At 48.0% G+C, this 25,467-nt stretch overlaps 2 protein-coding genes across 2 annotated transcripts in view; both read right to left on the reverse strand.

Moving 5' to 3' along the window:
* STUB1 (STIP1 homology and U-box containing protein 1) overlaps positions 1 to 9,645 on the reverse strand; it is a 28,138-nt gene extending 18,493 nt beyond the window's left edge. The window contains exons 1-2 of the mRNA XM_061560683.1: positions 9,546 to 9,645; positions 8,537 to 8,745 (exon numbers count right to left, since the gene is read on the reverse strand). Coding sequence (XP_061416667.1) covers positions 8,537 to 8,629 — 93 coding nt within the window. The 5' untranslated portion in view covers positions 8,630 to 8,745; positions 9,546 to 9,645. The remainder of the gene's footprint in view (positions 1 to 8,536; positions 8,746 to 9,545) is intronic.
* Positions 9,646 to 21,672: 12,027 nt separating this feature from the next.
* LYRM1 (LYR motif containing 1) lies at positions 21,673 to 25,219 on the reverse strand. Its single transcript, XM_061560685.1, has 4 exons — positions 24,181 to 25,219; positions 23,649 to 23,709; positions 23,425 to 23,456; positions 21,673 to 22,490 (listed from the first exon to the last, which is right to left on the reverse strand). Exons 1-4 carry the CDS (start codon positions 24,337 to 24,339, stop codon positions 22,377 to 22,379), a joined length of 366 nt encoding a protein of 121 aa, XP_061416669.1. The 5' UTR covers positions 24,340 to 25,219; the 3' UTR covers positions 21,673 to 22,376.
* Positions 25,220 to 25,467: the final 248 nt, after the last annotated feature.

The following is a 25,467-nucleotide window of genomic DNA, read 5'->3' on the forward strand; positions in this document are numbered from 1 at the left end:
GGACCACGGGTATAGGTGCACTTTAACGCCGGAGGATGGTCATTTAAATCGAGCAGTCTTTTCCAGAGTCCTTGATGCCGGGTCATCAAGCGAGGAGGGTGCGGGCCCCCTGGACGTTCCGGGAACAGCCGGAAGATGACTCGATGAGCACGGGACCTCCCGAGGCGAAGAACCCCCAAGCAATGGGGTGTCAGGCGATGGCGGATCCGGACTCCCCCATCCACCCCGGGCCGGCACTACCGGCGACATTGGGGGCGTTAGGCGCTTGGACCCTGTGGGCGGAACAATATAACTGTCCTGAGGAAGGACATCAGCCGACGCGCCCCAGCTCATCGGACTGACCAGACACCCGGCCCTCGGGAAGTAGAGATGAAAGACTAATGGGCAGGTGGAAAAAAACTTTTAGCCGCGACGGGTACACAAACGAGCGGCGGCGACCACATTGAATCCGCACGCACGGCGGACTCCTCACCTCCACCACTTCGACCGGGCCCTGCGATGGTTTGTCTAATTTTGGGGAGGTACCCATCGGGACATGGGGGCAGTGGAGGCATGCCTTGTCCCCTGCATCCATCGAGTCGTGGACTGGTGGGGCCTGACGAGGCGTTTGTTGGCCGCCTGCTGCAAGGCCGAGTTGCTCAGAGACGCCTCCCTAGCTTTTGCCAATCGCTGTAGGGTGCATCGATGGAATTCCTCGTCCCATCTCATCAGCAAGCCCCCGTCAAGGAATAACGGCGATACTCTTCATCCGTTACCCTGACCCTGTGCCTTACCGACACGGCGCCGCAGTTTGAGCAGGGAGGCGTCCTCCATCTGGGGTCGCCCCCATTCGTCATGCGTGAGGCATGACGAAATGGGGGCGACTCCATAGTCGCAAAGCCGGGCACAAATCGACGGTAATAGAAGGCAAACCCTATAAAACTTCGCACTTCACCCACCGTCTTGGGGGTCGGCCACGTACGCACACACGCCGTTTCGTCGGGGTCTGTCGGTATTCCGAATTCACTCACAATATGGCCCAGATATGGGACCGACCTCTGCAAAAAGCAGCATTTTTGCAGCTTGAATTTTAAATTGGCTGCCCGTATTAAGAAAAAGATGGCTCGCAACCGTTGTTGGAGCTCCTCGAATGTACGTGCAAAGACGTGTGACGTCATCGAGATAGATGAGGCACGAGTCCCACTGGAGCGCTGCCAAAACCAATTCCATAAGCCGTTGGAATGTGGCTGGAATGGAGTCCCATGGGAAGGCAATTAAATTCAAACAAGCCTTGGGGAGTTCTAAATTCCGTTTTTGGCTTTGAACTGCCAAAAGCCAGAAAGCAAGTCAAGGGTAGAAAAGAACCGCACCCCTGACAGAGCATTCAGGGAATCATCGATCCGTGGAAGTGGGTACGCGTCGGCAACAGATACCTTGTTTAACTTTCGGAAATCCACAAAACCTCAAGGTGCCATCCTGCTTTTTAACAAGGACAGTTGGAGCCCCCCACGGACTGTTGGAGGGGCGATAATATCCGCGGCTAGCATCTCCCCGACTGCATGGCGAACATGCTCCTTCTCAGTCAGGCTCAGCCTGTACGGGTTCTGACGAATGGGGGCCGCATTGCCTGTGTCGATATGATGGTGTACCAACGACGTGAGGCCAATGTCGTATTTGGATTTGCTGCACCCCCAACAAGCCAGGGCTTTCAGCACAGAGTGTGTCCACCCACGCGTCGTCGCAACTCTCACCCTGCTCCGCAGCTGCGACCATCTTGTCGGGGTCCGTCATTACCACATCGCTATCTGCTGGCAATGCACGAGCTCGGACTGTGCCCGCCTGTATGACAGTGGGCCCAAGACCAGCATTTAAAATTTGAATGAAAGGCTGCTGGTCATTTCTGATGATAGTTTGGGCCCCTACCAACGTAAGGCCACGGCTCACACCTCCCTTGGTGGCATCCCCATCGAGTTTCCTCCTGAGGCGCAAGGGCACCAGCATTTGCGCTACAGGGGGAATTTTAACTGTCTCCCGCACAAGTGCCGGGATCGCCGCATTTACTTTACACAGTCAAGTGGAGGAGGGCAAAAAGGCCATTCTACGGCCGGACGGCAATTCCAGGCACCCCCGGTCAATGAGGATCTTGAGGGGCATTTTCCCTAGAAAATCCGTTCCGAGCAGGCAAGGCACGGCCAACGATTTCAAAACTAATACCGGGCCGGTTATTTGAATATCGCCTGGCCACGGTAGCTGACATTTGCCCCATAATGCCCAAAGAACCGCCATTTGCCGCACAGCACGGGACTTCAACCGGACGGATTTAGCAGGTAAGCAGTCAAAAATAATATCAGATATGATGGTAGCGGATGCTCCCGTGTCAATTAGCATCCGCACCTCAATCCCTTGCACAATGTCATTGACGGCCGAAGATGCGCGGATGCCGCCATGATGCGTTGGCCCAACGCCGACCACTGACCAGGTCGCCGTGGCCATCCGCCAACTGCCAATGTCCGAACTACCAGCTCTGCACCCCAAGCGGACAGGCCACACGCGAATCAAGACCGATGCACGGACCGGATGAATGAGTGAGTGCGAGGGTCAGGTGTGTGGTGCAGCACGACTCGCATGGGGGCCCTGTGGAGCGGAAGAGGGTCGGCTGAAGGATGACGGCGTCCTTGGGGTTCTCCCACGGTCGGTCCGGCTTCCTTTGGAGATGTGGCCTGGAAGGCCCCACTTGAAACAAACGACGGGGGATAATCCGGGGCTGGAGGAGGCCCCCGTCCGTCGATCACGGTCATCCCTCCGCCCCATCTCGGCCTTCCCCCACCCGCTGTTGTTGAGCGACGCGAAGGCCTGGAAGGACTCGACCCCTTCGGACGCTGCTGCATCTTCAGCAGGACCCGCGCACGCCACCACCTTCGAACGGCGCTTGATGTTGAGGTGGGCCTGGAGACCCCAGCATGCGATCCAAGACCAATGCATCATGGCCGTCCTTGTCCATTTTTGGGTACGCCGCCTGGGCCAGCGAGAAAAGCGCGCTGCGGAAGACAAGAGGCGTCTCGGCTTTCTCGCGCCTCCGCGCAGCAAACTTATGGCGCATGTTAGATGGCGTGTCGAAAATCCCCTCCATCTGTTGAAAAGCTTGCACCAACGTCACCCAATCCCCAGCTGGAATGGAGTAGAATGCTCCCAAGGCGGCGTCATCTAACACCGTTGGGAGCGCACACAGCGCTTCCCCCTCCGTTCATCCCACCAGTTCGCAAGTAGCAGTGAAGCGGCGGCTGAAGGCCACCCAATCTCCGCTTGCCGCGACAAAGGGAAGGCGCCTCTTCAGAGCAGGGCGTGATGGCGGGAACCCTGTCCTGCGCACCGCTCAAAATGGCGGCCGCTTGCGCAGGCAGCGTTTCCCACGCTTCCCGTGTTTCACGCGCGCGGAACGTAGCAGCAGAGTCTTCGCCCCGCGGCTCCGATCCTCCGACTCGTTCAGCCGGCTCGCCCAGGTCCATCTCCACGATGAGTACTGCCATAGCGGACAGTAGGTAGGCCAAGCGCTGGCCATGCGCCCACCTGTGTCTCCCCGCTGCTGGTGGCGTGGCGAGGTCGCGTTCCTGGCGCTGTTCCACAGGCCCAAACCCCTCACGGTCCATCTCCGGGGCCGCCTTGCCCGGAGCTGTCTGGGGGATCCCCCCCTCTTCGGCCTCTTCCTCCGAAGAAGCCCTGGTAGGTTGTCTTCTTCTGGTGTACATTTTAAGACTACGCCATCACCTAGCTATAAAGTATTTTCACTTCTGGCACCAGATGTAGTGTGTGTATCTCACGAGGCACACACAGAAGTCTGGAGGCACCACGATTTATTAACTGAACAGGGCTACGGGCTAACAATACTCGGGGTTATTCTAGACCTCCAAAGGGGTCTTTATGTAAACCGAGTCCTGACAACCGACGCTCCAAGACCCCCGAAGCAATGCCACATGGTAAGCTCTTCCCGCCAGACAACCCTGATCGCTCCGCCTCCGTCCTTCTTATTCTCTCGAGCGTGGCCTTGCTCCGCCTCCGGCCACGCCCTTTCCTCGGTCTCTTGTGACAGAACCGGAGTTAGCGTCACATGTCCTCTGGGCCCCCGTTTCCGGGCCCCCTTCACTACTCCGTGTCAGCACGTCCCCTCTTTCTCTCTGAGATGGGACCCTGCTCTGTATGCCCTGCTTCCCCGCCATGTCTCTGTCGGCCCCATAGAGAGGTACGTGCACACTAATTTACCAGTTGTGGTTGTAGTCGGCTTATACGCCGTAGAGACGCTATTTACGTCTCTACATCTGCATTAATTCACCTCCGATTCCTCAAAACAACAAAGTTATAAAAAAAATTGTTATATAAATGTTACCTTGAGGTCTCAGACACCATTTTTTTTACTTTAGCCAAAAAAACGGTAAATGAAATAACATTAAACATCCCGTACCTGAAATTATATTGCAACCTGTATGTAGTAACATCAGGGATGTCATTATATGGTGCTGGCCTGGAAGGGTCATGCCGTTCGATGTTCCTACATCGTGGACAGCACCGTGTGGATGGCTGTGTGTAATACCAGCCCTAGCGGGGCATGGCGAGTACTGGGATAGTGCGGGCACCACACACAGTGTGTAGTGGGGGCTCCCCCGAGGGGGAGGGGGTGAGTGTCAGCCCAGGGGCAGGGTTTCCTCGGGCCGTGGCACTCTGGGTTGACCCCGTACACACGTGATCCGGAATGTCCACACAGCAGGCACCAGGTGGGGAGACTAGTGGGTGATCCCATGTTCGGAGAGAGCTCTTGAAAAGGATCGAGAGGGAACAAGAATGTTCAGCAAGGTAGGCCGGGCCAAGGGCGTGGCCGAGCGGCCCTGACCGGAGAGGGATATAAGGCAAGTCCGTCAGAGGGACTGGGGTCGCTGCATTCTACAGGCTGGAAGCTCAACATGTACAAGTGGGAGGCTCTACATCTCAAGCTGAAGCTCTCCATCCTACGAGGCAACCACGTGGTCGGAAGACCCGAGTGAGGGATCGACCCTTCGTAGCAGTAAATCGCTGTAGTCTGGTAAAAGGGCAATTACCCCTTTTGTTATGAAATAAAAGTGTTGCCTCTAAAAGGAACAAAGTCTGCGACTCAGTTGGACACATTACATGTACATTAGCTCAAACCCGTCCACCTGGATATCCGGAGAGACCATCACTGGGCTGTCTTCATCCTAAAGGTCCTCTTAAAACAAATCCGCCAATTACCTAAAGAACCACTTAGTTCCTCTAACTCCCTCCAATTGCCTCGTAAGCACCTCCTTATTCGAATTTTGCTTGGTCAAGTCTTTCTGTGTTGCTGCTCCACGTTTCTGGAATACCCTTGGCCCTCATATATAAGCTTGGATCCCTTCCTTCCACTCCCCCTCTTTACTTCCCCATCAAACCAAGATACAGAGCATAGTTCCACCTGTACCCAACTTGTTATGGCGCCTCTTCCTCCCACAAGTTTGCACTGTCTTTTTCGACTTGCGTCTGATTATGTCACTGTTTGACTAAACTATAGAGCTTGTATACACTTGTACAAAACATTTGCATATAACATTTGCACTGTTTTTGATGCCGTGTTTCATCTACAACCGTTGAGTACACCGTGTGTTAGCCCTGTACTCGTTCTCTGTAATAATGACGCTTGTGTCTTTTCCCCTTCTTCTTGGTTCTTTCGGTAAAGTCACGTAGAAGGGAAATAATAAAATAATAATAATAATAAAACTTAATAAAATAATTCTCACGACGTTTCGGCCACAACGCAAGCAGCCATCCTCAGGTGAAGACGCTGTCTCCCCGACAGACCTGGTCTTCACCTGAGGATGGCTGCTTGCGTTGTGGCCGAAACGTCGTGAGAATTATTTTATTATGTTTTATTTTTATTATTTTATTATTTCCCTTCTACGTGACTTTACCAAAAGAACCAAGAAGATGAATCCCTGCAGCCACGAAAGCTTTAAATCGAAGCTTGTGTCTTTGTTTGGTTGTTTCTGTGCTCATGCAGTATGCATATCCCTTTTAAAATAGGCTGGCTAATTGGCTAAGAAAGATAATCCGTGTAACAAATAAAAGAAACTTAAACTTAAAGCCCCAAACCAGTTCAATATCCAGCATCTCATCAGCAGAACCAGGGTTGCTTGAACTACAAGATGTTTATAGGCTAGAACCATACTCAAGAGACACGAGTTTTAGTTTGATGCAAAACTTTATAATATAATATAGAAACTATTGCATTTTCCAAACAACCAGAGATATATGTTTGTTTTACACTTTTTCAACACTGGGGAGCTGTGTATCTGCATTATATTGAATTGCAGCACTGTAACTAGCTGCAGTTGTTTCCTAAGCCAATGAATGAGCAAGATCTGATACAGATACAAGAAAGTGAATGAAGCACAATTCAAGTTCAGTGCAGAAAAACAACACGAATGCTACCAAGTAAGGGTTAGCAGCGGTAATAACGCTGAGCAACCACTCTATATGTTGCCGTAGAGATAGTACAGTACACACCATATTCTAGTTGCAAGGAAACCTGTAACATGTCGTCTTATCCATAAGTGAACGGCTTTGGTCAACGTTAGACACCCTCACTGACACAGCACATTGCTACAAACTCCTGTCAGAAACTGTGGAGCTTACCTGAGCCTTCGAACCACCAACATCCCTACTAATGTTTGCACCTGTAGTAAAATTACTACAAGTCTGAAACTGTAAACAGCTTTAAAAAAAATATTATATGGGCATATCAACTGTAATACTGGGTAACCAAATGATAACATCTGCTAAAGTAACATTAGAGCTCGTAAAACACCTGAATGGTTGTAGTCCAACTCAAAGAATCAGTGCGAGCCACCAGTGGTTAGCCTTCTGGTCATTTGAGTGTGATCCCAAGTGTTAGTGAAGAGCCTCGCCGTCATAGCTGATAGCAGTGCTCTATATTTCTGGTAAATCAATGTCTGTGACACATGTCCTTGTCTGTGTATATATTAGTGTAATAAGCACACTAAATACATTCAGATGTTTCTGCAACCTAATGTAAATATGAAGACTTTAAAAGTAATTTGTCCGAGCCAACTTTCATAGCAAAAAATGTATTTTATTTAGCGATTCATAGATGTGCACTGTTTTCGATTTTTCTGAAACGCAGTTGTTTGACCTAATTTGAAGTTGGATGCTTTTGCTATGATTTTAATTTGCTTTATGTTTGTAATTTGTTTTTACGTTATTGCTTTTGTCATATATGGTACCCAGGTCTCACCTGGTTTAGCAAAATGCACTTGCAACTTCCAATGGACGCACTGTAAATGCCGAAACATAAAACCCGAGTGTAGTTAACATTGATGGTGTGCCCACTCGAAATGCTGCTGTCAATGTCAGACGTCTCCACTGGCATAGCACTGTGTACACAGCAGACACAGTGAGGGCAACAGCATCAGCTTCCACATGTCTCCTGTTGATTGGCAGCGATAAAAACAGCCCCTGCCCCTGGCGAGGCGATCGTTAGATTATCGCAACGGCCCGAGGCACGTCCACTCCCACACCCCTATGCACCCCGCATGAGCGACGCGAGCGCCGTTATACCCCACCAGAGGCCCTGCCGGCATGATCATGATACAATCAATATTATCAAAACTACGATCGCCCATCCACCACGACCACCATCATAATTACCATCGCAGTCGCCCTCATCACTTACCACCTCGAACACCATAAATGCCACAACCATCACCACGACCACTACCGTCGTTATAATCACCATAACAATTATTTTTCACCACCACCAGATATATGACAATCAGCATTATCACCACGATCATCATAACCACCGCTATCAACCACATCACAATGATGAATATAATAAATCACCTCACCACCACGAACAAAACAATACAACCATAACGATGATTACCACCACCACATTAACCACTTATAAAACACACAAATGCATCACTAAAATTATTTACATCACCAATAAATCACCACCACCATCGCCACCAGCACCCACAGCACTAAAGCATCACCACTATCATTAATAATCACCATTGGTACAACTCCCATCATGAGTACAACTACCATGGGTTAATGTAATTTTTATATAATTTAAACTTGTAATGCGCACAGTATTTGCTCACTCCCTGTTGAGAGAAGAACGCCTCGCGAGGAGGAACCAGACAAGAGGGGAGAGGGCATCAACAACTGCTGCCAGGTAGTGGTGAGCGGGCGCCAGCGACAGCACAACCAACAACAAACGCCGTGTGACGTCACCATGGCGCTTGTGCCAGGCTTGGTGTACCACCCTCACTACAAATATCACTATTATAACCATCATCTTTACCACAACCACAATTATCAGCATCCTCACTCCCAGCACCACAATTACTGCATCACAATCATCAACACTACCACCAGCACTCATCACCACCGTCGCTACCACCGCAACCACCATCATCACAACCACCCACCCCGCTACTAACCACAACTATCACACCACTACCACCACCATCACGTCCGCGTCACTCACAATGGCCTTGGTGTAGCACTGGATGGCATCGTCGTATTTCCTGTTGCCGAACAGGCGATTGCCCTGCTCTTTGAGTTCGTGTGCCGTAGACATGGCGCCCGGCGGCGTGCGTCTTCGGAGTTCTGGTCCGCCGACTCTCGGGTCTCCTCCTCCACCTCCTCCGCTCTTCTCTCGCCTCTCCTCCAAACCCTTCTGCTGCCCCCCTTCCCCTGCAGCCACGTGACGTAAAACCGACACCACGTGACGCAAACTCCCCAACCGACGTCACGTGACGTCCGCGCACCTCCCACCACCACTTCGCTGCCAAACGAGGCCGTGACGTGCGGGGATCGCCCCCCACCCCCCACCGCGAGTGACAGCGCCGCGTGACGAACTTCCGCTAACAGGGACTTGGCAACAACAGTGACGTCAGCACCGCGTGTAAGCGACGTCTCGAATTAAGTAACTGGCGCTGCCGTCTGCGCTGTCTGACCGTGTCCAACAAGATTCAGGGCCAAGTTGATTTTATTTTAACTCGACGAGAACACACGACGCGACGATCGTCTCATTTGCAAGTGACCCGGGGTCATCAAAACGAAAAAAAAGGTACAAAAAAGCAATTGGCAAAAACAAAGCAGAAGTTGAACGGTGCACACAATTAATGTTGCATTAATATATCTTCTGCAAATAAAGTTTTGCAATGCATTTAGGTAATTTTTGCAGAAGCATGTAAATTCACAATGTATGTTTAAAAAAATCGTTGGCCAGTATCCACTGCTAACAAGGCTGCCAGCATCGGGGTTTTTTCCATCGGGTTTTTCATGGTTTTAATTTTTTAAAAAACAGATAATCTCTGATGGCCAAAAATCCGGTTTTATTCGGTTTTATTGCCTGTTAATCCCTATAATGTTAGCCCCCACCAAGGAGAAGACAACACGTCCCGCTACAAGATGATGGTCAAAGGTCGCAAGACGCCGATGGAGTATTGGCTGTCCGATGGCAGTGAGTGGCCTGAGCTGCAAAAGGTCACCGTCAAGCTGTTCAGCATTGCCACGTCCAGTGCCGCATCCGAGAGGAAATTCTCCACCATGGCCTTCATTCACTCCGCAAGCTGAGGAACAGCCCGTGCGTGAAGTCGGTGGAGAAGCTCGTCTTCATCAAGAGCAACATTCTCGCCTTCTTCGACGGCGCGGTTGAGAAGATCGAAGAGGACAGCGAATCCGATGACTCTGGAGCCGATTGACAACTTGACTTGCCGGATTAAAACCATGGTTTCTTTCGACAAAATCGGGGGTTTTAAATAAAACCAATAACCCGATAAAATTAGCAAAAAAAATCTAGTTTTTTCCACCCTTGACTGTTAAAAGACCTCCCCTAACCGTGACCATCTGTGGTGACGTGTGCCGCTCTCCATGGAGCAATTGCACACGGTGCCCTCCAGGGCTCACTCGTCCCCCTCTTTTGGCTGCCTATTCAGCATTAGTCTCCACCAGAGCCATCGTCTCTATTATTAATATCAATAATTTGCGTGTGTCCTCTAACCCATGCGTCCTCTCTTGGTATAATTCTCAGCATATTGTCCCATGCTTCTTTGCAATTTTTAGCTTGTGTTCCATCCATTGCAATTACTGTCATGTCAATGTTTCTATCTGATCTCTGCCATTGCATCACCAACGTTACTGCATGATAATCGGGGGTGTTATGATTCATGGCCGCGATTCGATGCAGGAAACCCCTTTCCATAACTCAAATTATACTAAAGAGGAAATGCACGAGTTATTTTTTGTTCATTGTGATAGTGCACCACTTCCAACGCAGCATCACCAAATAATGTTTAATATATTCGTTGGGTTATTCCGTAAAGCCATATAAAAATAATATAAAATATCACATTTCTATCGCAAAACAAGCAATCCTCATCAGGTGAAAAAATATAGCGGGAGAGCTGCTGAAGCAGGATGTTATATAGGTTTGAGATGGATTTAACCCAAGTGCAAGTGGGCGGGGCAAGAGATGAAATTTGCATATAAATGTAAGATCGGAGAGCTGATATACCTTCATGACGACGCAGCTGTGGAGGTGGCCATTGTATTGAGAGATTAACATGTCAATGTAAGCGAAAATTGGGCTGTTACTCTGAGTGATAACAATCTTGTCAGTCTAAATTTTTTACGTGTGGATCTGGCTTCTTGGAAAGGAGGTTGAACTTGGAAATCAGGTTATCTTTGCATCTAGCTGCCATTGAGGCAGCTGAAGAGGCTGTCATGTTATCTACATGGTCCCAATCATATGTAGACATGTTGCTGTCAATGTTAAGTGCGATTGCAAGAGAGTATTGTCTAAATTGTCTAGTTCAAATCGGAGCAATCTTATTCTCTCTGTGATCAGGGCGAGGCCAGCCCTGAACAAGATCTGTTTAGCATTAGGAGAAGTGACAGCAGCAGATGTCAGTGTAAAGGCGATCAGTATTATCCCGAGTGTCACGGCATCTCTTCAGAAAAGTGAAGAGATAAGGGCAATGCCACTGTCATGGACAAAACCACATACAATAACAAAATTCAGGACCTACCTAATGGCAGCTATACCAAAATCAAGAGATCCTATCAACCACCTGGTTACGAAAACCAACAGCATCATCACTGATTCGACATCTTTAATCGAACCAACCAAGCGACTTTCCTTAAAACCCTCTGCTGCTCGATCACCCAGATTTTATGGCTTACCAAAAATCCATAAAGGTACGCCATTCCGGCCTATCATCTCCACCACTGACTCACCCACCTACAAACTGGCCCGATTTCTGTCCGAGACGCTACAACCATTCACTGGTAAGACCAGCTCAGCTGTACTTAACTAAGCTCACTTGGTATCTCTAATTAAGGACATCTCACTATCCCCAGGTGATTTGCTTGTCAGTTTCGATGTATCTTTGTTTGCCAAAGTTCCTGTGCCTGACACCATTGCAATCACTGAATATTTGGTCCAACAAGGACTGAATGCTGATGTACCGGCCCTGGTTATACACTGCCTCACCAACACTTACTTCAACTGGAATGGAACATTCTACAAACAAGTTGAAGGTACCCCAATGGGTTCGCCCTTATCTCCAGTTGTAGCCAATGTTTTCATGGAAAAACTTGAGACAGATGCCATCCAGGCATCCACCCTACGTCCTTCCTTGTGGAAGAGAAATGTAGATGACACGTTCGTCATCTGGCTACATGGCCTACCAGCGCTGGGCCAATTCTTCAACCAGATTCCAAGAACACAGGATGAGATGTTACTATCCTTTGTGCAAGCACTTCCAAGAGTTCATGAACAGTGAGCCTGGTGAAATTTGGGGAGCGCATCGTCAGTAGTGAACCTTTGGTTCCTAGGGTGTTTCGGCCTTTCATACTATACACCCTCCCCAAAGGCGGCCAGCGACAGGGTGATCAATCCTACGATTGCGTCCCATTCCCAATTAGTCATAGGAGTTGCCTTGTTGTTGATAGCCAACATCCCATGGGACTATGCATGGCAGGGGCGTCCTCCTCCCTGAGTCAAGCATTGTTGACTGCATACCTCCTGGCCCTCTCACTTTTGGGCCCAGCTGGGGTCTTTCCTCTTCATCCAGAGCCACTGACTGCTGCCTTCTGCCGCATTCGATACAGCTCTGACTGCCGAACGCTGGCTCTGGCCCTTAATTCCCAGGTCTCTAAGCAGTCTGGTTGTAGATGTTGCCACAAAACCTCTGCAGCCCACCTCCACTGGTCGGACTTCTGTGTTCCAGCCATGATGCCGTGCTTCGGCAGCTAGATCGGCATAGCGCAGATGTTTTCGCTCATAAGCCTCATCTACTGAGTCCTCCCAGGGTACTGTGAGCTCAATGATGAAGACCTTCTTGAGCGAACGGGACCAGAGCACCATGTCAGGTCTTAGGGTGGTGGTTGCGATCTCCGGAGGAAACACAAGTTGCCGGCCAATGTCAGCTAGCATTTTCCAGTCGCGGGCCAAGCGCAGCTGGTCTCGCTCTAATGGTGTAGAGCCGCTCTTCGGTGGTTTAGCCCCTTCGCGGACAAAGGTTGTCCGTAAGGGGTGTGATGCTGCTGGGGGTGGTGGTAGGGAGTTGGTGGCAGCTCGCTTGTCCTCTAGGGCAGACGCAAGGTTTTTAAGGACTTGGTTGTGACGCCAAGTGTAGCGTCCTTAGGTGAGGCTTGTTTTACACCCTGTGAGAATGTGCCTGAGGTTGGCTGGCATGGAACAGAGGGCACAGTCCGTATCTTCACCATACCATTGGTGAAGATTAACTGGTGTTGGAAGGACATCATATGTTGCTCTGATGGAAAAGCTCAACCGCCTCGCTTCCATGGCCCACAGATCCTTCCAGCTGATCTTCCTCTTCTCCACACTGTCCCATCGAGTCCACTGTCCCTGTTTGGCAAGAGAGACTGCCTTGGCCCACCTTGCAGCCTCCTCCTGATGGCGTACTTCCTGCACTACCATCTTCCGCCGCTCTGGTGCAGTGGCCTTACTCCAAGCAGCACGGCTAGTTAGCCCAAGGCCTCCTCTCCCTTGCTGAACATGACCCACAATGTCAGCATGTCTGAGGGCTGCTGTTGCCTCCTGGACTGCTTTTCCTGGCCTCCATTTGCGCCCAGTTGCCAAGGTCGGCACGTTGTTGCTCACCACTGGGTCTCGAGATTCATTCAGTGTCATCTGGAGCCTGGTTTTTGCACACTTGAATTCCTCGGTTAGACTGGTGAGGGGCAGCTTGAGGACACCATCCCCATAGAGGCCTATGGTGGTAAGGCATCGTGGAACTCCGAGCCACTTCTTTAAGTAGCTTGTGACTGCTCTTTCCATCTTCTCCACTGTTGAGATTGGAACCTCATACACTGCTAGGGGCCACAACACCCGGGGTAGGAGACCAAACTGCAGACACCAGGCCTTTAACTTTCCAGGTAGCTGGGTGTTGTCGATGGACTGTAGGCTACTACTGATGTCTTTGCGCAGCTGTTGCACCTGGTCTTTGTCCTTCAGGCTTGCATCATACCACCTTCCAAGGCTTTTTACCAGCTGCTCAGACACTGTTGGGATTTGGTCATCTCCGATGAAGAATTTCAGGTCACAGAGTACTCCCTTCACAATCGAGATGCTGCGTGACTTGGATGGTTTAATCTTCATACGGGCCCAGCTGATGTTCTCCTCGAGTTTTCTGAGCAGTCTCCTGGTAAATGGGACAGTGGTGGTCAATGTTGTAATGTCGTCCATGTAGGCTCCGAGTGGAGGGAGGCGAAAACCAGAGTCGACTTGCTGTCCACCAGCAACCCATTTTGAGGATCTGATGATAACCTCCATTGCCATTATGAATGCCAATGGAGAAATGGTACATCCCACCATTATACCTACATTCAGGCATTGCCATGAGGTGGTGAACTCTGAGGTGGTGAAGCAGAACTGCAGATCCTGAAAGTACGACTTCACCAGGGTTGTGATGGTGTCTGGTATGTGGAAAAATCTGAAGGCAGACCACAGGAGTTCATGGGGCACAGAGTCAAATGCATTGGCGAGGTCGAGGAAGACTACATGGAGGTCCCTTTTCTCCACCTTGGCCATTTGGATCTGGTGCCAGATCATGCTGGAATGTTCCAAGCAGCCAGAGAACCCTGATATTCCTGCCTTCTGTACAGATGTATCGACGTACGCATTCCTTTGCAGGTACTCGGCTATCCTCTGGGCAATGACCCTAAAGAAGATTTTACCCTCGACATTCAGTAAGGAGATTGGGCGGAATTGGCTGATGTTCACTGCATCCTTCTCCTTAGGGATCAGGACCCCGCCTGCCCTACGCCACACTTTGGGTATTATCTTCTTTTGCCAAGCTGTTCTCATAAGCCTCCAGAGGAACCTCAGGACGTCTGGTGCGTTCTTATACACTTTGTACGGGACTCCATTTGGCCCTGGGGCTGATGCTGTTCTTGCCCTTCCAACTGTGTTTTCCACCTCTTTCCATGTCGGAGGGCTGGTCTCAATATGATGTTCCGGGGGTTCAATGGGTGGGATATCTAATGGGATGGCCAGATGTTCATGTCGCTTTGAGTCAAAGTTTGTTGTTCTCAGGTGCTCTTCTAGGTCTTTCTTTGTTGTTTTTAGAACTCCACTTTTTTCCTTCGTGAAGAGACTTTTAAGGAACTTGAAGGGATCTTTATAGAATCGAGTTCTAGTTTGTTCTTTCTTCCTTCTGCGTTTCCGTAGGTTCTCTGCTCTACGGAGGGATGCCAACCGGGTTTTGATGTCAGCCTGAAGTGCCTCTATGCCCTCCTTTTCCACTTCCGAGGCTTTCTTCCACTGTTTCTTAAGCTGTCTCCTTTCTTGAACGAGGCGCTTGATTTCTTGTTGCCTCCTGGATACTGGTGGGGTTGGAACCTTTCTCCCGCCTTTTGCCTCTTGCACTCCAAAGCTTTCTGCCCCGTACTCATAGATGATGTCCCCCATCCTCTCCAACTTCTTCTCCACTGTGCCTCGAAGTTTCACTGTTTCCCACAACTTCTTGTCACTGGCGCCAGGCCACTTCACATACGGACTGTGCCCTGGTAGTCTCCTCTCGACTGCAGGTCTGGGAGGCTGGGTGAGTTCCACTCCTGTTGTTGGTTCCACCTCAGTTGTTACTTCGGTGCTTGAGTTTACGTCCTCCATGACAGTGGTACTGATGCACTGCAAATTATGGTTTGCGTCCAGTTGCTGTGCTTCATTCCACTGATTTGATCGCTTTCGCAGAAAGTAATCAATGCGAGGCCTCTGTCTCTCTTTACCCAAACACCCCTTCTTCCGCTGGTGGATCCTCAACCCATGGTGTTGTTGTATACTAACCCTTCTTCCAAAATTGAGATTAATAATATTTGATGATATTTTTATATATTATCTTTTTACTTGTTTTTTTTTAATGAATAAAACACACCAAAGCGCAGCAAACTGCAAAACACCAGGTGTTGTTAAGTAATGAACTGGAGGAGGGCTAGGATGGCAGAATTTGCAACCTTGCTTCAAGGAAAGATAAGGCCTGATAAACGGGCACATGTCACCCGTGCAGGCGGCAGAGACAGTGGGAGTGTCAGCCAGACATAGTTAAGGCAAAAAGCCCAACCATCCTGCATGGTTTTAAAGTAACGTCAAAATTCGAAATTCAACAACAGAGTAGGCTAAATTATCGATCCTCGCGCTCGCTCAAATTGGAGACCAGGCTGCGAGCTACATCAATGAACCATTGCCCATTTGCTAATCCAATACTGAATGTTAATATTACTGAAGTCAAAACGAATTCTATGACCTCAGCACATGGGCAAATAATAGGGCAGTGTCGACTCAAAGGCAATGGAAGAAAGCAGAGGCGCCTTTGTCTAAATCACAACCACAGAAAGCCAGGAATCATCACTGATTGTGTTTTTAGGGATTCCGAGCTAGTTGGAACACGTGCACACAGGGGGGAGGTAGAAGTACGCCTTGTCCTCCTGCAGCTGAGGGAACAAAGATAAACCCAAAAAGGCCAAGGAATTAAATTATTAAATCCAGGGTGAGTGGTCAAATGAAGTGGGTCAGCTCAAGGCTGTGTGCACAGGGGAGGGAGCTGATTTAAACAACCCTGCACGTCTGAACGTGAGGGGGCCTTTGACCTGAAATTAAGAATAACACTCCCAGAGCAGAAGGTTGGATGGCCACAGTGAGACGAGAATAAGAGTGTTGTATATCTCTCAAGGAGGCAGACCCAGCTGAACAACAAGGCTGCGGGGGTCACCAGAAGTTCGCGTTCGCCTAGTTAAGACAAAAAGCTCAATTATTCTGTATTGCTATTAAAGTAACGTTAAAGTCGGAATTTAACAACAGGGTAGGCTAAAGTTATTGATATTCACACCCACTCCAATTAAACCAGGCCACAAGTTACGCCTACTGAACCATCACCATCATTAAGTCAATATGAAATGTTATTTCCATACTTTAATACTTTCTATACAACTCGACCCGAAGCATATGACAATCAGAACCTTCCTAAGTCAAAATTGAATCGCACCCAGACAGGAGCGAATAGTCGATATAAGGTTGAAGAGGGAAGGAAATTAAGAGCACGGCGAACTGCAAACGTAAGCAAAAAGCCGGGAACGACACCAGCCCAGCAACAGCGAGTCGGGCTTCGACAGGCCATAAAAGTAGAAATAATAACTCCCGGGGTCAGGGAACACAAGAAGAAGCAGGCAGACAAAAACCAGAACTGACTCCAAGGTTCAACCGCCCTCACCTACACGGAGTGACGGAAATTAATGAGGCCTTGAGTTAACGGCGTCAGCTGGACAGCAACAACAACGGCGAGCAGAGATAGGGTGGGGCAAAGACTGCGGGGCTATGGAATGCAACTTCGTGTCAGTAAAGCCCTGACAAACAAGTTAAGTTAAAGACATCACAATACATAATATCGTACATAACATCAATGTTAACGCTATTCACCGTAAACTATATTCCGCTTATATAACCATGCAGACACCAAGGAATACGAATTCCTAGGATCAAGAAACTTACCCCTTAACCTAAGATATCGGAAATAAATTAATAATAATAAGCATATGCATGAAAAGACAAAAGTAAAACTTATGAAAAGCCAGGATAACGGGATGAATCACCACCAGGTCGAATATAAATACATAATAAAAAAAAACGATGTTAAACCCAGGGTCGGAGAGAAAGGGAGATCCCGGCCGTCTTTATATCCCCGCAGCACGATGGGAAACGACAGACCTTAGGTTACATACAGAATCATAACTGTGAAATAGTAAGGGACAAATGTTAACTTAAAACTTTTTAACCATTTCTTTGTGCGCCGGGTCGGAGAGTGTTGCCCCTCCCTCCAGGTTGTGCAACACGAACAAAGACGCCTATGAGACGATTTGTAACGTCTGTGTTTTGGGTTCATGAAGAAGGCCAGACAAGAGATAATATTGCACCCAGACAGAGAGACGACTTCGAGGCAATTTGTAACATCTGATTGTTTGCTCGTGGGTTTATGGAGGGAGTGTGACAATGGAATATACCGTGGGTGATGCACACAAGGACATACGGACGTACGGACACACACATGGACACACCTGCCTACGGACAGATCCTGACACAGCAAAAATCGAAAGAAGCCCCGCCTTGTGGGCGGGATCCAGGGGGATTTTTCGGCATAAAGGAAAGGATCCTGAGCATTGGAAACTAGTGCGACCAGCGGGTCGACTCAGGAGCGAGCTCGACCGGGAGGGTCGGCTCAGGAGCGAGCTGCGACCAGCGGGTCGGCTCGACTCATCTTCAGCTCGTCTGGGACTCAGCCGAGTTCGATCGGCTTACCAAAGCCGGCTCTCGGGGCTCGACTCAAGCGGCTCCCCATCTCCTCTGCAGGCGGGCAAGACCCGCTTGACAGCTCAACTCGGCCTGCGTGGGTCAACCTCTGCCGAGTCGGAGGTCTCTGCTGCCGCCGGAGTGGTGAGGGTCGCGGTTTGGCGACGAGGCTCCGTGCACACCCTGGTCGACGACCCAACACTGCACGCTGCGAGCGAGTTGTGGGCGCCACCTACCGACCGGGTTCCGAACTGCGACAGCGTATCAACGGGCATCCGAACCAGTTCACCACGGTGACAGGGGAGCGACTGATACGTATGACGCGCACCGCCCCCTCACCACACGACCACCAGGCGTCTGTTTGACATAAAGAATCGACTCCGAACACTGACTATTCAAGACAACTCTTACCACTCAAACACACTCGAACCCATAAGCCATCCGTGGCTGGGAAGGCATCACAACGAGACCGAGTGATGGCCATCCGTCGTTTATAAGAGTATTCGTAATTTTTATCTTTAATATTTAGTGGGCTGTACTCTTAATCGCATAAATTCCCAACAGATCCATCAATACGAACTGATTCTTGGCACCTCCTTCCGCCGAGCCACGCTCACGTGGGGAGTGGTGGCCCACCGGATCCTTATCAGGTGATCTGGTCCCCAATTAGTAAACTTGGTATAAGATAACGATCTTCGGAAAAGGAGCACCGTCGCAGGCCCTTACTCCGAGCCGTTCTGTTGTCAGATAACCTGCCGATGTATCTGTTGAGATTGGTGCCTTTAAGAATAATAACTGTTTTTGATTGTGTTTTTTTTTATCGCCGTATAATCTTTCAAGTATCTTTCAGTCATAATCGCCGCACGTACTCGCATCCTCTACAGAATATTCAACTGTCCCGTGACCCAAGGTGCTAACAACGTGATAAGGGTTGCGTATGATCAATAAGGAGTGCGGTACTGCGTGAACAATATTGAGTATAATCATTCATTAACGTTAAGGTTTTCTTAGCATAGTATTTGCATATTTTAACGACTCTCTCTCTCACTAACAACCATCGCGTTATGCGGGATCCATGTGCCGTTGTCAAAGTGAAATCAGACAATCGTTGATGATACTGTATTGATGCCGTGTTGACGTTCCGGGATTGAGGGTTCGCATACTATATCATAGTTAAGGTTGAATTAGTAATAAATTGATCAATACAGAAGTGGTTGTGTGATTCTTTCCTGAAATCTATGCATAAGATCTGCTTCTGCGTTGAGATCTGAACTTGGTGACCTTAATAAACACACTAATACATACTCAGTAAATGTTAAAGCGATAACGGGGTGAACCGGGGACCTAAAATATAACCACGAATACACACTCTGGGAATGTTAAAGCGAGAATGAGACGAACCTAGACAACGATGCCGAGTTAATCTAAGTTAATCTTGCATACTTACACCACACCTGCATAACTGCATACGATTAATTGCCTTATTCCGATCGATAACCCACCCTCGTCACCGAGGCGGGGTCTGGTTATCATAACGACTTGCATTATCATAATTACACCCACTCGCATAATTAATACGATTACCTCTCGAATTGGCATAATTAAAATGTGCATAATTACATAAATTAACATATTTCCGGATAATTACACATTTGGCCAAATTTCATTTAATTATTATTATTTTCACTGAATATTCATAACCCACATATACAACAGTGTGATGTAACTTTCCTCCAACCACAGACACATACCTGCATCTGTTTGTGGCCCGCTGTTGCAGCGGAACTTGTGACAGTTGCTGTGGTGTTCTCTTGTGCTGTGCTCTCATTACTTGTAGTCGTTTCCGGTCCAGTCGTTACCATGTTGTCAGCCGATGAGTCATCTTCCGCCCCCGCTCTCGCAGACTCTAGGGGTATTCTCGTATGTTGACTTTCTGTAGCTAAAGCGGGTGTTTCCATCATACTGCGAAGCATGGGAAACTACAGAAATGGGAAGCTAACCCATGACTGTCCTAGTGGGGTCTATTCCCTCCTGTCAGCCGTCTCTCCGTGCCGCCACAAGGACTTTCCCCTGTTGCCAGCTGATCTTTCTCAGCAGTCACTGGACAAGTCCAGATATTCAGATTCCAAGAACACAGGATGAGATGTTACTATCCTTTGTGCAAGCACTTCCAAGAGTTCATGAACAGTGAGCCTGGTGAAATTTGGGGAGCGCATCGTCAGTAGTGAACCACATCAACTCCATTCACCCAGCCATTAAATTCACCATGGAGGTGGAAAAGGATGGCAAGTTACCATTCTTAGATGTGTTAATCGAAAACAGACCAGATGGCTCAAATGGGACACTGTCTACAGGAAAGCCACCCATACAGATGCCTACCTAAAACCTGACTCCCACCATCCATCCCAGAAGAATTCCCTTATCAAAACTCTACACCATAGAGCTCATTGTATTTCCGACCATCACCACCTAGCCAGTGAACTGGAGCACGTACACCAAGCCCTCACGATGAATGGTTATTCGGACTACACAATCCGTAAAGCCATCACCCCAACCGTTGGGAAAGAACCATCTGAGGACCCAATCAAAACCATCACCTTGCCATACATAGCAGGGGTTACCAGAAAGATTTCCAAAATCATGAGCAAACACAAGATCTAGGTTCGATTCAACTTGGTACATAACATTTGTGATCTGATCCCATCTGTGAAGGATGTGATCCCTGACATGCAATACCCCGGTGTCTACAAACTAAGCTGTGCCTGCAGCAGTAGTTACAGTGGGGAAACTAAGCGACATGTCTTGGACCATGTTCGTGAACATAAGGCAGATCTGAAACACGGGAGGATCAATACCTCAGCCGTGGCTGATCATTGTTTTAACGCTGTGGGCACACACGAAATATATTTTTCCAAGACGAAGGTACTCTGCAAACCCACTGGCTATCAACAAAGATTAGTTCATGAAGCCATCCAGATATATAGACACAATTTCCACCGAGAAGATAAGTACAAACTGAGCAATCATTGGAAGGACGTTATAAACCAGTTGAAGTCATAACTGGCTGTGATGTTTCCATCCTACCTGCCGATGTTAGCAGTTATTTCCGACTGAGTTACATACACGCTAAATGTCTCACTAGCACAGCCACCGTTGTGGTGGTTCGCTTACATTGACATGCTAATCTCTCACAATACAATGGCCACCTCCACAGCTGCGTCGTTGTGGAGGTATATCAGCTCTCCGATCTTACATTTACATGCAAATTCCATCTCTAGCCCCACCCACTTACCCTTGGGCTAAACCCATCTCAAACCTATATAACATCGTGCTACAGCAGCTCTCCCACTATATTTTTTCACCTGATGACGATTGCTTGTGTTGCGATCGAAACGTCGTGATATTTGTATTATTTTTCTATCTACGTGGCTTTCCGAAAGACCCAAATAATATGAATTCCTGCAGTCACGTAAGCTTTAAGTCAAGAATGTTTAATCTTGCAAATAATACTAACCTGGTCTCTTGAATTCTCACCTGGTTACACTAAATAACTTTATAATTGAAGGGACGTTAGCAGGACAGACCATGGTATATATTATCGTATAATAGATACAATAACCTGCAACATTTCCAGTTCTCATGCTGGCATTTCACAAAATCCATCTTAGACGCATTGTGCGAAAATGCTAATAGCTTTTTTCTAGTTGCTTCGTTTAGTGCGATTCTATACCACAAAATATACACCATTGCTAAAATGCATGACATTACTGTCATCCCTCATAAAAAAAAGAGGAATAACATAAATGCAGTGAAAATTTTGCACCAGCTGACAGCGTTTAATACAATATGGGTTAAGTTAAATCAGTTAACCTGAAACAACAGTCTTGTATGTACTCATGAGGTACAAGGAGGTGTAATATATTATGTTTTAGTTTATGCAGTTAAAACAAGAATACAACCAGTTATACTGGACGGAATATTCATTCCAATGCTATGAACCATAACTCAAGCTTTACCCGAAGCTGCCAGGTCCTTTTACAATTGCGTTAATGTAATTTTAATATAACTGCAACCATACTAAATGTAAATAAATTAAGGCATGTTACATGCGTGTAAAAATGGACGAGTTCAGGAATAATACAAATTCCAACATTGTCTAAAGAACATTCCAACATTGTTTAAATAAATGTTTAAAGTTTTATTCTGACTTCCTTGATTTTGTCCTGCGGATGCGTGACGTCGTTTCAAGTGAAAATTTGTAATTCATCACTAAAATTGAACTTGTTCAACCTACCAGTAGAATGAAACAAATAATTGGCACATTAAACACTTGTACACGAGACATGATCATGTAATTCGCTATGTTGGATGGCATAGGGTCTTATATTGCCTTACCCAAAAATACACTATTGAAGCATTACTGATTAAATCAGATGTTTTAATGTACAATGCATGAGAATTACAGAGTGGTATTTACATGCCACACGGCCGTGCATGGGGGGGCTATACCAATTGTTCACGTCTCGTCATGTGACTGCAGGTAGATGGGCTTGGCCTGTTTGCGGAGACGTTCCTGAGTCTTCAGTTGCCGCCCCTGCTTTCCAGCAAGTCCCATGGGAGGGAGGTTCATCTGCAAGTTCGCCAGCATGGAAAGCCATGAGTAAATTAAAGTGCATGTATAGAGAAAAAGGCAAAGTAATTTCCTGTACAAATGAACATTGAGGTGGTACTAACATGTTAGCAGCCCTGAGCCAGTGGTGGAAATTACGGTACTCATTCCTAATGGCAGAAGCAGGTCTTTCCATAAAACAACTGCTGTTTACTTTCCCAAAGAGTGGTAGCCATCTTATCGAACCCAGACAAATGATGGACTGAGTCAACCCCCCAAATAGGATTTTAACTCGCAACCTTTTGATTCCGAGCTGCTCACTCTACTGCTGATTCACAAAGCTGGATTGGTACACCCAGGTAGGAATGAAGGAAGACGGGAGACTGGGTACAATTAACACCTAAAAGTATGAGCTTTGTAGAGATTCAGCATAGACAGCGGTGCAGTTATATTTGTAGGAAAAAAAGTAACTAAGTTAATTGCCTACATTACAAAATACTATCAGGTGTTACTTTCCATAATATCATCATCAGTTATGATAAATCTGCTGCTAGATTAAGGCCTACCCAAGCAATCTCATTATTCTATTCTATAGACTACATCTTTTTATCCTATTATTGTATGTACATACACAATTTATTAGGAACAGCATAAAAACATTACAGATTAACCAACCATGCAAACAAGCAGGGTTTATTAAAGTAGTTGCTGCCATTGACCATACAAATGAGTCAAGTTATGACATAAGCGTTGGTTAATACTCGTCTGCAAACGTATTCTAACAGAGTTAACACAGAAATAATGAAGTTAGATAGGTCTCAAAATAAATTACGAGTAATGCATTACTGCAATGAGCATATCATTACAGCCGAGCTTTATGTTGACATGCTCTTGAAAACCGGTCATACAAAGTGTAAACATAAGACATCGACATCTAAATAACAAAGTAACTTACAGGTCTTGGGTAAGGTATCTTGTAATGAAGTGCTGTTGGGAGACAACAGAAGTTAACACTTCCTGCTGTCATATACAAACATGATCACATCATGAGCATTAACAACCAAGTGAAACAACCTCATTTGCGTTTCTCAAACTGAAGATAACTAGAGTATTACAAAACATTAAAGATAATTTTCAAATCTTTGTTTGGCTTTTGCAAATATTTTCTGTACTGCTTACCGAGTTCTATTCTTGTTTTGCATTCTTCAATGCAGAACTTGATTTTCTCTGGCTCCACCAGCTGTTGAAAACGAAACAACACCCTGTAATATAAACTGTGCCCTTTATATTGGTCGCGAAAGCCGACGTGTTAAAGCGCCCTCTCTGTGGAAAACAGCCGCTGGGAGGCAATGAAAAGTTGAGCAGTCCGAGGGAAGAAGCAGAAAGTGTCCGCTGCAGTATCGTATGAGTGGTTGTTGTGACCTGCAGTGTGGTGGTTGAACACACTGCAGATCAGACGAAACGGCCAGTCTGGTAGGCCAGACTCGGGTCCTCAAGACGGGAGTAGTAGCCAACGAGTGAAGTTCACGGAGGGAGTAGTAACGATAGACGAGCAGTGATGAGCAGGCAACTGTCCGCAGGTGAGCGGACGCGATATCGAGTATCGGGCGCGAACCGGGTCAATGCTGGATCGTCAATCAAAACGAGGGATTAATGTTCAACTCGTCGATGCAGTGGCGCACACATTCGCGTAGGCAGTGCGCGAACCCACGTCCTTGTTCTTGCGGAAGAGCGCCCGCGCCTCGGCGCGGATGTACTCGGCCTCGGCGAGCGCTGCCGAGGGCTCAGCGGCGCCTGGCGATCGCCAGCCCCGCGCCAGGCGGAACACGCGGCGGTAAAGGCCCAGCACCTCGACGCGTGACACGCTCATGCCGGGACGAGGAAGTGCCACTGCCACCGACTCAGATTGCAGACCTAACTCGTGCCGAGCTGATAGCCCCGAGCCCCAAACTCACTCCAACCTCAAACTCCAGTCATTCAAAATCCGTGACGTCGAATGAGACATCCTAAGCAAGTTACCCCATCCCCAGACGCTTGTATCCTGGACCTCAACTTCACTCCCCACACGGGCACCGCTGCCTCGCACCGTGATCGCTGCACCTGCTCAAGTCAACTCGCGGCTTCGTGCCTCGTGCCTATGGGTCAGCGGACGCTCCCCTCCGCCAGCCAGACCCCTTGCGGCCTAGGTAGCCTCGCAGAGTTAGCGCACCTCTTTCCCGGAGAGGAAACTAGGCCAGGTGGGACGGGGGAGCGTGGCGATCTGAACGCGACCAAAAAATATCGACGTATAAATGGTGCTGAGACGAAATGGTGCAACGTGTAGCTACAATAAGACGAGCGTGTTAATTAGTCCTAATCGGCTTACATATCAATTAAGCCGCGTTTACACACAAATCTGTCTGCACGCACACAGGATGCTGAAGTCGTGGGGTCGTGACCTCTGACTGCGATAATTCTCAAATAGATTTGCCGCTCTCGATCCACGCATCACATCGCAAGTTATAAGAGCATCGATTCTCTGGGCATAAACATTTCGATTCATTCAAACCGTATGGGATCGATGCATGTTGAATGATGGGCGAATCGATTCTGGTTACAGAAACTGACAGCTGCCGCCCAGTGGAGATCCGAGGACCTCTCGTGATGTCAGCCAGAGACGTCTCCAACTCCATGGTGCTCATCTTCACTTTGCAGCCCTGAGCCAAGAGCCCGAAATGCGACATCCCTGTGGCGGATGCACAAGGAAGCCTTATTCCAACAGTGGCTTGGCAAAGGGATGTATATTTGAGTGAAGCTAGAAGTCACGGACAAATAAATAAACAAATATAGGTAGACTTGACTGGTGTATACAGTATATACTGTGTGTAAAACCTTGCATAGGACAACCGTTGTCGACCTCCCCACGAAGTGGTACTAATTTTATACACCCCGAAAGGGTGATGAGCTGAGTCGAGATGATGCGAAAAGCAAAGCGTAGAAACACATTTGAAAAAGGAAT

This window comes from Lethenteron reissneri, chromosome 26 (assembly GCF_015708825.2).
Source record: "Lethenteron reissneri isolate LAM-NWPU_2019-01 chromosome 26, ASM1570882v1, whole genome shotgun sequence".
NCBI lineage: Eukaryota > Metazoa > Chordata > Hyperoartia > Petromyzontiformes > Petromyzontidae > Lethenteron > Lethenteron reissneri.

Bases quoted from the DNA above. Each gene is read 5' to 3' on its own strand.
- LYRM1 (XM_061560685.1), bottom strand. From the start codon at position 24,339: ATGAGCGTGTCACGCGTCGAGGTGCTGGGCCTTTACCGCCGCGTGTTC. The intron at 23,710-24,180 runs GTGGGTTCGCGC...CGTTTTCAACAG, and splicing joins TCTTCCGCAAGAACAAGGAC to CTGGTGGAGCCAGAGAAAAT. The intron at 22,491-23,424 runs GTAAGTTACTTT...GCGAACTTGCAG, and splicing joins AGATACCTTACCCAAGACCT to ATGAACCTCCCTCCCATGGG.